The sequence below is a fragment of the Acomys russatus genome, chromosome 26 (genome assembly GCF_903995435.1).
Source record: "Acomys russatus chromosome 26, mAcoRus1.1, whole genome shotgun sequence".
Taxonomy (NCBI): Eukaryota; Metazoa; Chordata; class Mammalia; order Rodentia; family Muridae; genus Acomys; species Acomys russatus.
In genome coordinates this window covers 19,959,434-19,976,098 of record NC_067162.1, presented here as the reverse complement: position 1 = coordinate 19,976,098, position 16,665 = coordinate 19,959,434, and the positions used below count along the sequence as shown (strand labels likewise).

At 53.1% G+C, this 16,665-nt stretch overlaps 1 protein-coding gene across 2 annotated transcripts in view; it reads right to left on the bottom strand.

The window, feature by feature from the left end:
* Nucleotides 1-381: 381 nt before the first annotated feature.
* The window catches only part of Gnao1 (G protein subunit alpha o1), a 152,732-nt gene continuing 136,448 nt past the window's right edge, over nt 382-16,665 (bottom strand). Inside the window, exons 7-9 of one of the 2 annotated variants that reach the window (XM_051169117.1) lie at nt 5,031-5,184; nt 1,562-1,777; nt 382-630 (exon numbers count right to left, since the gene is read on the bottom strand). In XM_051169117.1, coding sequence (XP_051025074.1) covers nt 1,590-1,777; nt 5,031-5,184 — 342 coding nt within the window. In that variant the 3' untranslated portion in view covers nt 382-630; nt 1,562-1,589. Of the gene's footprint in view, nt 631-1,561; nt 1,778-5,030; nt 5,185-9,517; nt 11,936-13,866; nt 14,021-16,665 lie in introns of those variants that run through there. The other variant, XM_051169116.1, reaches the window with a different exon arrangement.

The window sequence follows — 16,665 nt, the reverse complement described above, 5'->3', positions numbered from 1 at the left end:
GGCTGGATTTCTACAGATGATTGGTGTTCTCTGTGGCAGCTACCCGCCCGCCAGAGGTGTGCTTTTTCTACGCAAACTTGGAGTGAGTGTGGCTGGGCAGGGCGGGGCTGCCACTGCCTGGTGGTATATGAGGTGTCTGGGCAGCCAACAGGCATGGGGCGGGGGCGGGTGTACAGTGGCCAGTGGCATTCTAGAAAGCCTGGCCTGGCATGTTCCCACCAGCCATGGGCTGCACAGAAGCCCTGGGAGGCAGCAGGCCTATCCCTGCTTCTACGTGCTGGCCCCAGTTCGCTCTGGGATGGGGAGGGCGTGAAGACTGATGTGTATGGGTTTTTTAAATTAAAAAATAAAAGGAAATAGGGATGAAATGGTGAGTTTTCCTTTTTTTCTCTTTTTAAAGCTACAAAGCACATGAGAATTTTTTTTTTTTTTTAAATCCTTTCAAGTTCTAAATGTAAAGACTCAACTAAAACCGTATTCTACAGCATTCTACAGAAATACACAGCCGTCAGTCACTCTGGGGTCGTAGGTTAGACAGGGGCTTGGTACAGAAAGGCTGTGTGTCTTACAAAGGCCAAAGGTCATGCTACCAGGAGGTCAACATCAACAGCAAAGAGTCCATGAAGCAGTCTGTAGAGAGAGAGATAGGGGCCAGTCTGACCATTTTCTTTGATTTTAAAAACCAACCAATAATCCTAGAACATTTAGCTAGCACAGGGGTAGGGCACAGCGGGGGACCCTGTAGAAGGGAAGCCCATCCCTGCCTTATACCTTGCTTCTGGCTTGGTATGCCAGTCCAGCCCTCCCCAGGACCACTCACATCTCCTCCACAGGCCCTCCTTGAGGGAATCTGGCTTTAACTCTGCAGGCAGGTTTGGGCAATGGCTCATATGTTCCCTCCCCTCAACTACTGAGAAAGCAGCCCAGGTCTCCCATCTCTCTAATTTTTCCCTGTTCCCATGAATAAAGAAAACTCAGGAGACAGTGGATTGATTGGAGCAATGATTCTTCTAGATTGTTGAAATAAACAACCACCACCACCCAAAAAGAGAAGGGTCCTTAGAGTTTTCTGTTGCAGCTATAGGGTAAGAGGATGTTTAGAGTGTTGGCCGTTTCTCAAATGGTTTTGGAATTTGGGCAGGAGCAGGCCAGAGCTGAGCAGGCAGCCTCTTGGCAGGATGCAGAGGGAGCAGGCTGGATAGAACCAGGTCTCCCACTGCCTGCCCTGCTCATAGCCCTGGCGCTGTCCAGAGGAAGGATTCCCAACCCAGGCTCCCACTATTCCCTGTGTGAGTGTGTGCATGCTCATGTGCCGTCCCTGGAAAACTGATGAGCTAGGGATGGTGGTCAGTTCTGTCCGCAGCTTTTTCGAATATTAACTAAAAACATTTTTTCTAATATATACTTGTGTATAGATAAGGTTTTTGTTATGCCTCTTTAAAGTTTATTTACCAACTTGCACTGGTTAGTGGCGTGTGTGTGTGTGTGTGTGTGTGTGTGTGTGTGTGTGTGTGTGTGTACATGTGTACGCAAGCTGTTCTGTGAGTGCTGGAATCATTACCAAATAGGTTGCTATACAGGACAAGAGGTCAGTACAAGCCGCAGCCCCGGAGATTGTTGGCAATGATGATGTCGGTGACAGCGTCGAATACCACCTGGATATTATTCGTGTCTGTGGCACAAGTCATGTGACAATAAATTTCTTTGTTGGGTGAGCGGTTTTTGCTTTCAAACTGTGTTTGGATGTAGGCAGCTGCGTCTTCATAGGTGTTGGAGCCTGTAGGAAGATACAGAGGAACAGGTGAGAGGCCCTAGTGAGAGCTGGGGGTAGATAGAATGGGCAGGGGACAAATCAGCTGGGGCGAGACAGGAAGAAACAGCAGTAGCTTCACACCCTCGTTCTCCAGGGTAAGACAACACTAGAAGCTAAAAGCCACGGAAGGCTTGGCACTGACTGGCTTCTGTCTCCCCAGCTTTTACTTACTGTGTTTGGACTGGGTGTGCACGATGGCTCTGCGCAGAGCAATGGCCACAGCTGCTCTCATTTGTACTAGACCAACAAAGCTAGAGGAAGCACTTCTCCGTGGTGTAAAGCTGAAATCTAAACCAACTCCATGTTTTTGTTTTTTTTTAAATTTAGTTTTGTGTATGTGTGTTTGAATGCATGTATGTTTGTGCAGCACATGCGTGCTTTTGTCTGCAGAGTTCAGAAGAGGGTGGTGGGTCCCCTGGGACTAGAGTTACAGACAATTGTGAGCTGCCATCTGGATGCTGGAAATCAAACCCAGCATCTCTGGGAGAGTACCAGGTCCTCTTAACCACTGGGTCATCTTTCCAGCCCATTTGACTCATTTTAAGATTTAGTTTTACTTATGTGTATGTATGTGGGGAGGTATGAGTACATGCACATGTTAGTGCAGGCACCCACAGAAGCCAGAAGGCGGCATCGGATTCCAGAGATGGAGTTACAGGTAGTTGTGAGCCACCAGGAACTGATCCTGGATGTTCTGGAAGTGCAGGGAGCACTTTTAGTCACTGAGCCATCTCCAGGCCCAACCCTGCAGTTCTAATAAGCTTATAAACAAAGGCCAGGGGGTAGCAGCAGAAGGCAGGTCTTGTGGTACTTCAGGTGTGGTGGGCATCAAGGCAGCTTGTGCTCTGTCTGCATGTGGTAGGTCCCTCCACGGGCTGTGGCATCACTAGGCAGTCTCTGCTCTTGGGTAAGTAGCCAGGACAAGGGAACAATGAAAAGCCTAAAGGATATCACCATAAGTGATACCCATTGGCCTCCTACAATGCCCCTAACAATTCTTTGGGCATCCCCTTGATTTCGACAGTGTGGGTGGGGATAACAGGACATATCCGGGGGGTGATATAAGGAGTTTTCCAACCAGTTACAGTCTAAGTATGTATGGATCTGCCCTGTACGTGCCTTTTAGTTGAGAACCACATAATATAGACCACAGCAAAAGTTTGGAAAAGCCCAGAAAAATGAAGATGGCCCATTACCCTTGGCCTAGTATAGAAACAGTGTAACAGTGTTCTGGGGGAGTGAGTATAGGCTGGTTGGTAGGGGTGTGGGTCACTGGAGGCACTGGCCAGCAAGGACTTTCTTTCCTTCCGAAACAAAAGATAGCTTCAGGCTGGCGCTGAGCCACTGCAAAGCTGGGGAGTCAGGCATCCATCAGGTGGGGGCAGTGTCAGCCTCCATCTCATCACAGAGCTACTCAGGGTAGAAGGGCATTCAGCGCTGAGCTACAGCCACCAGAGAGTGGAGTAGCAGAGGCTGCCCCGTCAAGCAGCTTCCCAAATGGGAAGCTTCAAGAAGAGCTGGCAGGCTTTCAGATGGAGGGACGGCCCCACTGTACCACCTGTGAATGAGCCTGGTAGCCTGAGTCTCATGGCTACCTTGCACACCCAGGCCCACCCAGTCTCTTAAGACAATGACCTCCTAGCCCTCCCCTTCCTATGTGTTCTGTGTCCTCATAACTCTGGGGAACTGGGGCCAAGCAGCCCCTACTCCACACACCAGTGGGACTTGACCACGCAGGCAGCATGCATAATGGATCTCAAGATGGAGTCTGAGGCTGTCAGGCCCCTTTACACAGCCACAATGTTATAAAAAGCCTTGGGATTTGGAAGCTCTTGCTGAGACCGAGGAAATCAGCAGTGGCTGCCAAGAGCTGTGCCTACAGCCATGGCCTCTTTGACCTTTTGGGGGTGTTGTTGCACTTACTCTGCATGCGGAGGGCCCTCCTTGGTTCCTTCAGCCTTTCCTTCCTCTAGTACCATGACAGCAAGGAACAGAACTTACGTAGATGTGATAAACAAATACCTGTCTCTCTCACCATTCTGCTAGCCACCCTGTGGCATCATCATGGTCTGTGTGTTATGGCACCCTGATAAAAATGGGGTGCTGTGAATTAAGTACCTAGCAATTTGCAATTACAATTTGCAAGCAGCACAGAGCTTGCCAGTACAAGCTGGTGGGCTGTCTCCGGCACACAACTATTTTGGTTAGTAAAGAAGACGAGACAGACTGTCATCCACCTGTGCTACAGTTTAGGACCCCTTTGGCTGGTTCTGGGAACCCGTGTGGCCTTAGGACCTGAGTCCTGTGCCACAGACTAATTCCTGGCCCATGTCAGTGAATGATTTCCAGGTTCATACCATCCCTGGGGTTTGGGGTACATCCTCTGCCTTTGCAGGGTGTTGGTCTTGTCCTCAGCATGATTCCACTCCAAGGGAACCCTAAAACTGTCTCTGTAAGGCTGGGCTGGGCTCTGGCATCAAACCGACCCTGCCTTTAGCCTTCCCTCCTACTCCCCGTGCCTCCACACCCTCCCCCACAAAGAACCACACAAACTGGGGAAAAAGGACCCAGCAAAGGCAGAAGAAAGGTAGGCAGGAGTGGAGGACACTTACAATACATGGAATGGTTTGTTGGGGTGGGGGAAGGAAGGCAGCTTTCACGTGTTTGGGGGTCAGAGAGAGAGAGGAGAGCTGGCATGATGGCAAAGGCGTGGCATGCTCAGAACAAACTGTTGGCAGAGCCATACTCACAGGCCACTGGCCTACCTTTTTCTTTCACAAGAAGGTGGCTGTGCTGGGTCAGGATGGGGAGAGGTTTCTTATGAAAATTTGGAAGGTTTTCCTACTGAGTCTTGAGAGCCCAGGAAGAAAGCAAAGGAACACCAGTGGTCCTGTCCTTGCCTTGGTCCCTGAATGACTCGCTTCTGCATCATTTGCTGTGATACCTGTGGCTTGGGTGAGGCCACTCACCCAAGGTCCCTCCTAATGGACATGCCCACAACTGACAGTCTCAGCGCTTCTCCAATATACTGACAGACTCCTGTGCTGGCCTCTTGCTTTCCAGCTGGACCAGCAGCCTGTCCCTGGAGCCCACAGGCTATGGGGTTCCAGTTGGTATCTTTTTAGGGGGTGGGGACAGGTGAGGGGAGGCACAGGAGGACCCAGGTCTACAACCAGGACTGGAGCTTTCTCTCATACAGAGCCACGAAAACACCCACCTGGGTATTCAGGAAAGCAGATGGTCAAGGGTGACTTCTTAATCTTCTCGCCAAAGAGGTCTTTCTTGTTGAGGAAGAGAATGATGGAGGTATCGATGAAAAACTTGTTGTTACAAATGGAGTCGAAGAGCATGAGAGACTCATGCATGCGGTTCTGCAGCCCCGGTGGGGAGGGGAGAGAGCAAGACAGAGAGACACACACAGAGACAAGGAAGAGAAGAGGAGAATTAGGTGTCAAGAGAGACTGGGCTGTTCAGTACCCAGGAGGCCCTGAACCCCAGGTGCCTCCACGATGTCAATGTACAAAGCCTGTAGATGGGAATGCAGCACGGTGATGCGGATGCCAAGAACCCACCGTTTTGGGCCAATGGGAGACTGGCCTGGGAGCCAGCTGTGGCTCTCAGGGCAAGGCTGAGGTTACCCAGAATCTGAATGGCAGAGCCCCCAGCCTTGTGACAGTCTTTCTAGAGTGAATGTGAGCATGGTGCTGGACTGGAGTCAGGGAGCTGGGATTTCTCTTTCTGTCTGGACCCTTCTTCCTCAGCCCAATCAGGCCTCTCTCATGGAATGACAGGTGGGAGGGTACACACCAGGAAGATGATGGCATGGCTGCTATTAGCATCCTTGAGGGGAGCCATCCAAGGAGTGTGAAGGATCATTTCCAGGGATGGGGGGCAGGGGATGCCTCCTCTTCTGGGGCCTGAACCAGCCACCTCCAGTCTTACAAGGTCTTACGCATGGCAGGTGTGACTTATTATGTTGTACACAGAAATTTGTCGAGCAAATGGTTGAATGTGATGGGCACCCAAAATAAAGCCTGAGTTTCAGGAGGATGGGCAAGGGTCAGTTATTTTACTTTAGGAAGCCAAGCACATTTACTCATTTCCTGATGTGGAGGAATGCCTGTTGGTCTCACAGAGAACCTTTCTCTGCACAGAGAGGCGTGGGAAGAGACAGCCTCTCCTATTGTCCCAAATAGTCTGTTCTAGCTCTGGGAGTCTTGTCACCTGGGCCTGAACCCACGCTCTCAGCAATCCACACTAGATCCCTCTGGCAAGTAAAGGACGGAGGACAGAGAGAGTGTGGATTTGGTGGACATTGCTCAAGCTCTTAGACAGAAGACATAGAGTAGGGGCTGGGTTAACTGCTGGCCTAGTGGCCATTCTGCCTTCTTGCCTGAGCAGAAAGCTAAGGAAGATGGTAAGGTGACCACTACTGGTCCTTGGGACCCACCTTGAACCAGCACCATGCCCAGCATTCTACCTGCCTGATGTCATTTAGCCTCATCAGCCTGTAGGGGGACAATAAGGTGACACAGTTGTGACCCTAAAGAGCATAAAACAGTCTTGGGAAGGGTGGCTCAGTTGGTAGAGCTTCCCTAGCATGCTTCCATCCCCTGCTCTGCAAGAAAGCAAAACCAACCCAAAACAGAGACGGGCACTAGGCCCTGAGCTCTATGCAGAACTTCTTGGGCTGTTTTTCCAGGCAGTGTGGAAATCTGGGCCTTTCAAAGAGTAAGTGTCATGGCTGGCTGCATGCCTTCAGGCCAGCCCTGCCTTCTGTAGTATTCTCTCTCCCAGCCTGTGAGCCCTGGTCTTGGGGCTGATGGTAATGTGGGGTACACAGCCTAAGTACTTAGCCACTTCTCACATCTCCTGGATGATAGGGAAAAAAAAAAAAAAAAAAAAAAAAAAGCAGTGTTTCTTGTATCTGCAGTGCATTTTTGGCCTTTGTTTCTGCTAAACAAATCCAGTAACCTTCATTCGTAGTCTCTGATAAAGCCTCCTTGTCTTTGCATAGGACTCACTAGCCTGTGCCATCTTGGTGGGGTCTATTCAGGGAGGTAGATGCATGTGTTCAGGACACATTTTTGTGACCTGAATGTGTGTCTGGTGGGGCACCTCTGAGATCCAAAGGATTCGACAAGAAAAAGCATTCCACCCCATAGGGCCACCATGTCCAAAGGCAAAACCTCAGCCAGAAGCAAGGTCTCAACTCCACTGCATGTGTATCCCAAGAGCTGCTGAGTCTACAGAGGGTGGGGGTGGGGGTGGGGGACCACAGCACAGACTCTGAGGGCCAGAAGGAAATCACAGAGGGGTCACCAGAGTTGTCCAAGCTAAGGTTAGGGGTGACTTGTTATGGACAGGGCTGAAGGACACTTAAGGGTCCCTAAAGCTTGGGTCTGGGGGATTCAAGAACAGTTTACCAAGGCTCCTGGATCCCTGTCTGCTGAGTCTCAGCCCACCAGAGCCCCTACCCCAACACTTTAGTCCACACACAGTCCACTGGCACAATGACCGCAGGCATTAGCAAGGTCTGAGGTCCTGGGAGCAACACAGATTAGCAGAGGTTTGGGGGTCAGAGGAAGTACACAGACCTGCTCTGCAGGGACAAGGCATGCGGGCAGGCCAGTGAGAAGGGGAGCGCCGGTACTGAGACCCTTTCCATAGTCAGCCCGACAGCCATCCCAGGAGCTCGTTACCCACACCCCAGAGGAAACAGATGTCAGCTAAATTCGTATCAGACACCACCGTTTGACAAAAGAGAAATCAGCGGGCACGAATAGCCAACAACCACCTGTCACTATTGCCTTCGCATGGAGCCACCATAGCCCTCCCCAGGCTCAATTCTACCCAGTCGTCTACCTGCCCAAGTGGTAGCAGAGCTGAGGACAGCAGGAAACCTTGTCAGTGACCAGCACCCAGTGCCAGAGCACGTGCCATGGCTCCTAGAGCACTGGGCAGGTCTGTCTTCTGCCCCTGGCAAGCCTAGAGTGTGCAGGTGGTCATAGGCCCCAAACCCAGCTCCCAGCAGTGCTATGCCTACTCTGCTAGGCTGCCCAGAGTCCCCAGACTGGAGAGAGTAGGAGAACCTGTCACGTAGGTTTATCTGGCAGGAGCTCCTCAGCACTGACACAATACATCACACTCATGCTAGAAAGAGCTGGCACTTTTTTATTAATTGTGGGTGACTAATAAATACATTATGGCAGCCAATAAATTATTACAATAACTAGGTATTTATTAAACCAGCAAGTCGCTCTTCTTACAAAATTACAGTTAATGAGGGTAGGGGATGGCAATGGGTCAAGAGGTGGGGCCACTGACCTAAGAAGGCTCTGCTAAGAGGAACATGGGGTGCCCGGCCTCTGGCCTCGGACTAGAGGGGCGCCCATAGGCCAAAGAGGTCAAGCCAGAAGTCAGAAGCCCAGGAGGTGGAGGGCTGCTGTCCATGCTGGGGGCAGGCAGCTGTGGCGGTGCAGGAGGCTAAGGGAAGGGGCAGGGACTGTAGGAGAGCCTGAGGGCTGCTGGGAAAGGAACTGTTTCTGCTGGTGGCCTTTTGTGCCTGGGGAAGAGAAGAAAGCTGCCCATCATAGGGTACCCCACTCTGACTAGAGGACCCAGGATCTTAGATAGGAGCCATTATTTCTGATTTTTCCTTTTACTTGTTCCCTCCTTGACACAGTCATCATCAGGCACGGTGTCTGTGAGCCCCACTCTCTAAGCAGATGTATACAAGGCTTTCCTTACTGGGGGTGTGGCTGACACCCTGGCCCTGTTCTTTGGGGTACTGGGACTTTCTCTACTTTCAGCCTGACAGGACCGACAACCTGGAATGCTTACCTCCAGTAGACCAGATTGAATCTCTGGTTACAATGGAGCTGCAGCCTCAGGACTGGGCTCCTGAGAGCTGTGGGACTGCCTCTGGAGCTTACCAGGAGGCCCGCCAAAAAGCAGTGGCAGCTAGAAGATGCTCTGTGCCTCCAGAAGCTTCAGAAGAGGGTGGCAGGCTAATGCTGGGTCAGGAGGGAAGATCTGTAGGGCTCATGAGTCTCTCCTGGGTGTGATGGATCTCTTTCTCAGGAGGCTGGGGTAGGTGGAGAAGGGGAGGGGTCAGGAGGAGGGTGGAGCCTGCCTTTAGGGCACTGGCTGTAGCATGTAGTGCGTGGGAACCATAGGACATCTCTTGCGGCAGTACTTTCCGCAGAGGGCGAGGGCTGGGGTGAAGCCCTGCCAACTTCCCGTGCAGTGGCCCTGTGGATAGCCAGGTCATGGGGTTGAGGTGGACACTCAGTGATATCTACACAGGTCAGATGCTTCCAGCTTCTATCAACAGGATGTAGGCCTTGGCTGGGAGGCTGAGATGATGGGGGTCTCCTACAAGGTGCCAGAGGATACAAAGGGACAGGGCACCAGGATCTAGGGGCTCCATGGAAGGGAGAACTGAAGGCCAGAACTACTGGTGAGTAGTTCAGCCTGGGAGGATTCCGTCCCCATCCCCAAACCAGAGTTCAACAGCACCCTCCACTGATCAGACCAGAGGCTTGCGGACCTCTACCTATACGTAAAGGGAAGATTCTTGGAATGGTCATTGGTACTGCGCTCAGGACTTGCCCAAAGGCACCTAGGCACCAGGAACGGTTCCATGAGTGTGGTGAGGGCACTCTTCTGGAGACTGGCTTCCGGCCTGCTGAGTTAGGACATGGCCACTGTACACAAGAGACATTCCTCTGACCTGGTCACTTACAACCCTTCCCCCTCACACCCAAAGCTACGACGGAGCCAAGATTCATCTGTCATACAGCTCATGTCTTCCCCATGATAGAGCTGCTGGTGATGACACGGATGGGAGGCAGGACAGTTTTCCCTATGGACCACGCACATTCTTGAGGGCTTAGATAGCCTGAGACCTTCCTACCTCAGATGACCAGAGTGGGAGGGCTGAGAGCGGTGCAACACACTAGGCTAAACACAGTAGGGCAGGCAGAAGGCAGCCTTGGGGACAGGAGTAGGAGCTGGGCACAGGCCTTGGTTTTAGCCAAGGGCTCTGGCGACTATGCTGCAGCGATCTGAAGCGGCAGCTCAGGAACTGGGAGCTGCAGGGAGATAGGGATGCTGATGTCTAGCTCTCTGGAAATGGTCTTAACAGATGGGGCTTGGCCAACATCCCTTGATTGCAGGTCTCTTTAAATTTGGGATTATACAGGTAGCCACACCTAAGAGTGACGCTGACAAATAACTGCTATTGGTCCAATGACTTAATTGGCCTTAGCCACCACAGCAGGTCACTGAGACCATGGTCTCCAGAAGCCCGTTCTCTGCCACTCCCCAGTACATGGCACAAGGTCCTAAAATGATGGAGGAGGGTACATACAATGGAAGAAAATGTGGCTAAGGGGGAAAATGGCAAGGCAGCCACACTGGGGTAAGATCCCCAGAGGATCACCCCTACAAGCATTTGGCACTGGAGAAAGTCCCTGTGTCTCCTCAGACCACCCAGAGCTCTGTTCCTGTTGGAACCAACAAGCCCAGAGCTGTTGGCACGGCCTAGGGGACTGTGAAGGAGAGCCAGGGTCCTGCCTGGTCTGGGACAGAACAGTGTTCAGGGTGGAGGCCAGGAAAATACAGGGCTTGAGGAAGGCAGAGACCCTTCTAGGGGTGGATCTGTCTCCACTGCCCTGGAAACACATCTGCAACCTTAGGTGCAGTCTGCCACACGAGCACAGAGCCTGTCTGAACCCTTGGCTGTGGTACCAGCTGACTGCAGATGTGTAGGAGTGGCAGGGGGATATTCTGACTGTCCAAAGTCAGCTGAGGCCAGAGTTGCCAAAAGCCATGCCACCCCTTTCTGCTTAGGGATCTCTGCAGCGAGGCCCCTCCCTAGGACTCTTCCCCTCAGGGCCCTGGGTATGTCTGAGTTGGTTTATCCTCCTCCTCAACTCACACTTCAGGGTGCTAGCTCATTGCTTGCTCTCTGCCCTGAGACCAGGAATATACCAAGGGCTTTCTGACTTCCTGTCCAAGATGGAGTGAAACAGCACTGGCTTCAGGGCCTGCTTGTGAGTCGCCTGTGCTTCTGCCTGCTCTGGCTGTGACCTGAAGAAAAGCTTATCTGGTCATTCACATGCAGGCCCGCTGAGCTGAGGACAGCCAGCAGATGGCTCTCCCAGGGCTTCTAATCAGCCTATGCAGGAGAGTGATGCTCGCCCCCTCAGCTTCCCTTCCCACCCTCACTTGTGTGGCACAGGACTTGTTGCCCCCAATGCACTTTTGCAGTCAGCCAGTCTTAAGGAATATTCCCAGGGCCATGGGAGTCGGGGCTGTGCATCCTGGGGAGTCCAAGGGTAAGGGAAGATGGCCGGAGAAGGGCCAAGATCTGAGGTGAAGGAGGAGAGAAGCCCTCCCCAAGGTCTGAGTCTTTGCACCCCCGAAGTGGCATGATTCCATGTTGGCTTTTGACGACGGAACTGACCTCTACCAAACAGATCCTAAGGAAAGCTGAGAGATGGCATTGACTTTCCCCTAATCAGCTAGCACCTGTCACAGGGCCATCCTGACAGCCACCCTGTCACCCCGAATGAGGAAAAGACAGCAGGACAGGACATGTCCACTCTGAACCAGATGGCAGTGCTGCCCACTCAGCCTCCGAGTAAAAGACACAGCTGGCCAGTGAGCAGCACCTAGGTGGTATTGCAGCCCTCTCTGGCCTTGTGGCATGTGGCACTCCACCACACCTCTGCCCAACCCTGTTCCCATGTGTCATGCAGCTGGAGTGGGGTAGGGTGGGAATGCTCAAAGGATGCCCCCACCCCACCCCTGCCCCCCTGCCCAGGCCAGCCTTCGGGGTTTTCTTCAGTGAACAGGACATCTGAGTGGTGGCAGAGCTCGGGGTCCAGGGGAGAAGTGAGTGGCAGGCTGGGCAGGAGGCCAGGGCTCAGTAGAGTCCACAGCCCCGCAGGTTTTTGGCGATGATGACGTCCGTCACGGCATCAAAGACAAATTGGATGTTGTTGGTGTCCGTGGCACAGGTGACATGGGTGTAGATCTCCTTGTGTGCTGACTTATTCTTACTCTCATACTGCCCTTGGATGTGAAGCACAGCTTCGGTGAAGGCACTGGGGCCTGCAAGATGAAACAGCAGGCGTCAGTGAGGGGAGGTACCCCAGAGCCATTCAGCACCGAACCCCTGGGCTGTCCAGTGTGTCCTTTAGGCCAGGGGCTGTGGAGCAGGTGCCAAAAGCCTCCTGGGGACCACTAGAAAGCAACAGGCATATGGAATGGGAAGCCTAATGGCTTAACTCCAGCAACAGTGGCTCATGCTGCCAGCTGGTGGTCAAAACCTGGCGCCAAGTTCACCTTAGGAAGCAAAAGAACATGCTACCCTGGTGGCGGTGGCGGCTGCCTGAGGCTGTGGCCTGCCCGGGAAGCTGAGCTCTCCCACATGCCCACTGACTCCAGATGCAAATTCCGTCTTCTCACACGCTGCAGGTGGGGGAGGAAAGCACAGCTTTGAATCAGTTACTGCCTTGCTCCTGTGAGCTTGTGAAACTGCAGAGAGGACAGGGACACCACGTAGCCTGCCTGGCTGTGAGCTACTGTGGGCTCCTTTCCTGCCTCCTTGACTCTCTCCTCTGTTCCTCATGTGCCCCACACTGATCTGGTAAGTCCAGGGGGAGGGTGCTTGAGGGAAAACACTAGCTTGGAGGAAGAACAGAAGGGTAGGACTTCAGCTTTTCATGGAAGCCCTCCCCTTACCACCTCAGCTTCCAAGAATTCAGGGCTAGCATAGACAAGGCTGGGGCCACTTGCTAAGGGACAATGAGGTAGAGGATTAGGATTTGAGCCACAGTGCAGAGCTGGGGGTGGCAAATCTAAAAGAGAAGTCCCAGCCATCTCAGGCATATGAGTGTATACCACAGGCCTGGCTCTGAGCATCTAACAGACCATGTTGTTTGCTAAACCAGGGCTGGAAGTAAGGCTAGTCTCCTTCAAGTTATGGTCTCCTCCCGTCTTGACTCAGATCTAAACAAGTCTTGTTGACCAGCCCATGAGGGCATCTCACTGACCATTTTGAGGCCAGAGAAGAATCTGGCTGGTTGGTGAGGGAGGCTTAGTCCTATTCTCCTCAGCTAAATGCTCTTGGGGTCCTTGCCTGCTGATTTTGAGAAATGAGTATAGGATGGGCAGGATGTAGAGTGCTGTGCTGCTTGCTTGCCTGACTTTAGGTCATGACCCATAGGCCCATGCTGAGAGGATCTGGGTCCTTCAGGACCTGGCCCAGCTAAGAACAGCTGACAAGGACTGTATTGCCCTGGGCTTACTGCAGCCCACCTGATTGGGCTGCCAGTCTTGAAGCTCCTCAGGGGCCCCCCGCTCAGGCTGCCTTTCTCGATGTCTAGCTCAGACCACTGTATCACGGACAGCTGGCCTCTTGTCCCTGCCCTTTCTGCAGTGTGGGCAAGGTCCTGCTGCCAGCCAGATTCTCTTCCAAAGGGCTGTGCCAACCTTGTGGCCACTTACGTGGGAGGGGGCTGTGAGAATGGCTGCTTATCGTCGTGATTATAGTAGTGACAACACATCTGTAGTGGTCACACACTTGTAGTGAGTGGCATGCTCTGCATAGTCATGAGCATCTTTCGCCCTTACAGTAAATCTATAGGGGTTAGGGAAGATAGCCACAGTGACCCAATGAAGAAGCCAATCTAGAAAGGCTAGGGCCTGCCTACGCCATTCTCCAGGGGCTACCTTGCTCCAAGACCAGATGTGTTGTCCCTTTGACACTGTGGGTTCCCACTGTGTGTTTGTCCTCTGCTTACAGGTGACTGACTTCAGCTCCCTAGGGCTGTTAATATCACACTGGGCATAAGGAGCCAGGGGTCCAGGCCCTAGCTGCCCAGGGATTCTTTCCACAGCTGGCTTTAGTACAGGTCTTTGGGGGATGGATTTTATATGGCAATTTGGGTACACTCAAGCACAGTAAAGGCACCTGTTTCCTTGGCTGCCCTTGGCTGCCCTTGGCTGTAAGGGGCTGTGTGGGGTGAGGCGGGATCTACCTGTGTACTCAGGAAAGCAGATGGTCAGTGGGGACTTCTTGATCTTCTCCTCAAATATGTCCTTCTTGTTGAGAAACAGGATGATAGATGTATCTGTGAACCACTTGTTGTTGCAGATGCTGTCGAAAAGCTTCAGGGACTCATGCATGCGGTTCTGCAACAGAGTGGAGATGCAGGTGAGGGCTGGCCGTACCCAGCACCCTGACCTACAGTGGCTGTGACATAGCGAGACAAGCAGAGGGACGGGCCACCTATGCTCTTAATGCATTCCTGGGAACAGAGACAGAGGGCCCACATGGACAAACAGGACATGGTCCCTGCTTCATTCCACAAACAGGCAGGTTTGGTTGGAGCTGGGGTGGGTCAGGAGTGCTGTCCCTTTCAGAGAGAGCTGGCCTGGGCAGGGCAGTGAAGTCACTGCGGAGGCTGCAGTCCCTGGAGAGGACATCCACCATGCATTTAGAGGACAGGGGTGCAACCACCATCCAACAAGTCTACACGACATCGTGGCTCATGCAGACTTCTCTACAGGGTCTCATTCATGTTTGCCAGCGAGGTCAGGAGGGTGCACGCATTCAGTTGGGTAACATTAACCGAGGACTGAGGTCCTCGTTAATCCTGAGTTGGAAGCAGATACCAGGGGGACAGTGTCTCGGGGGTGATGTTGCTGTGGCCTTTGTTGGTTGGGTGACTTTGTTGATTGACTGGGCTATGGCTGGGCTGAGGGAAATGCTCTCTGGGAAAGTTGGGAGTTGGGGCTGGTTTCTCAGAAGAGGGGCCAGGAGAACCCCGAGAAGAAACTCAGCAAAACAGATTAAAAGTGAAAGGAAGCTTAAAAAACTCAATAGCAAACACGAGAGAAAGAAAAAGGGAAGCCCTGAAAAATTGATCCAATCAGTTTCAGACCTAGGAAGTCTAGGGCAGCTATGTGAGGTACCTACAGAGACCTCAGCTGCCTTGCGATGGGTATGTGGCCGGGACGGAAGGCGGTGTGGGGGAGGATGGCCACAGCTCAGAAGCCAGCTTGAAGAACAGGCCTGGGGCTGGCATTCACAGCAAAGTCACCCAGCGGGGCCCTGAGAACCTGCTGCTTTCAACTCTTAGCTCATGTTTGATCAGAGGGAGGTGCTTCATACCTGCCGGGCTTGGAAGTTCTCTCAGAATCTGCCCATGGTTTTGGCCTTGCTTTGGTAAGAAAAGGCCCTGCAGGCGCTGGTGGCAGTAGTGGTGGAGAAGTTGTGGCAGCCTGTGGCCTGGCTGGGTGGCGCTGAGAGCAGGTACGAGGACAAGATGAGCCCGTGGGGTCCCAGGGTGCAGCGGGCAGGGTGGCTGGTCCGGTGCTGGGCAGCCACTAGCCGCAGGGGCTTCCTGGCCTAGCTCCGGGAGCTGCCTCCAGACATCTTTGTCTCTGCAGCCCCAACTTTCCCCCAGGCCAAGGAATGCAGAGCTGGGGGCGATTGGTGCCTACATCTTGCCTCTCTAGGATACACCGGCTGGACAGAGGAGTGGAACTGGCCCATACTGAGAGGTATCTGTCTGTGCAGACACATTTTAGCTCTTAGCCCATAAGACTGTTTTTATCATCATCACTCTACAGCACATGCCCCAGGAAGGTGTGGCGATTATATACGATCACGCAGCTGCAGGAGTGTGCCAGGCCTTGAATTGGCTCCACCTGAATACCAAGCTGTCCACTTCACACTCAGGCCCCCTCCACACCCCCCCCCCCCCCCGCTCCCACCCCAGCGACGGCTTCTAGTTCCACAGCAACAGTATTGTTTCACGGCCACTAAACCCAGGAGCCACTGCTGTGGGCCTCTGGTAAGTTGGAAGGTAACCCTTGTTCTCTGGAAGGCTTGGTGTACTTCCCTGGCTGTTAGGCAGCCAGCTTTGGGGGGGAGGGGGAGAGGGGGAACCCTGGAAAGAGCTTATTTCTGACTTTGGCCCACGTGCTTTTCCTTCCCCAAGGCTCTTGCCTCCAGCCCTTGTGAAGGAAAGCAAGAGAAATGGGGAATGAACTGCAAGTAGGGGAATGGGCTGAGAGATAGTAAGGTTAGCGAGAACACTGGTAGGAGAGCACGTCAGGACCTGGGTACTGCACAGCGGTCAGGCTAGTGAGGAGCTCACAGGGAGGGAGGTAACCTGGAGACCTGAGGCCACGGGCCTTGGTGCCCACTGGACACGCCTGAGGTCTAGTCTGTGCTCTGGAGGGGGTTACTCGGGGCCTGGCCTCTGGCAGGGCATGTTTAAAAGACAGCGTGAAGGCTCTCCCACTATCTGGCCTCCGGGTCCTTGACTCTTTTTCAGTTTCATGCTGGATGGGATCTGGAAGCATCTACTCCCAGATGTGGCCAGGAGAAAAGACAGGCCAAAGGACGAGGGCTCAGTGGCTCTAGTGGCAGAGGCAACCCTCAGTGGTAGGGAGTGTCCTGGGTCTGTCATCCAGATGGATGCACTTAGAGAGAATGTCCTGGGTTTCAGGTAGTCACAGAGTCTGGGGCTCAAGAGTAGTTTAGGGCATGCTTTCCTCACCCCACACTGCGGCTTGGGACTAGAGCACAGCCTGCCATAGGCACTGAGTCACAGTACTGAAACCCAGCCAGCACACTAGGAAAAGCCTGGACCGCCCCTCCTACCAGCAGCAAAAGCCCCATCACTCTGTGTAAAGCACTCAGGACGGCGGGTCCTCCTCTACCAGCACACTGTACCTTCACAGCACACACCCCAGAGCTCACCCGCCTCCCACAGACACCAACAGTGACTGGACTGGGGCTGGTAAACAAATCAGACTCATAAGGA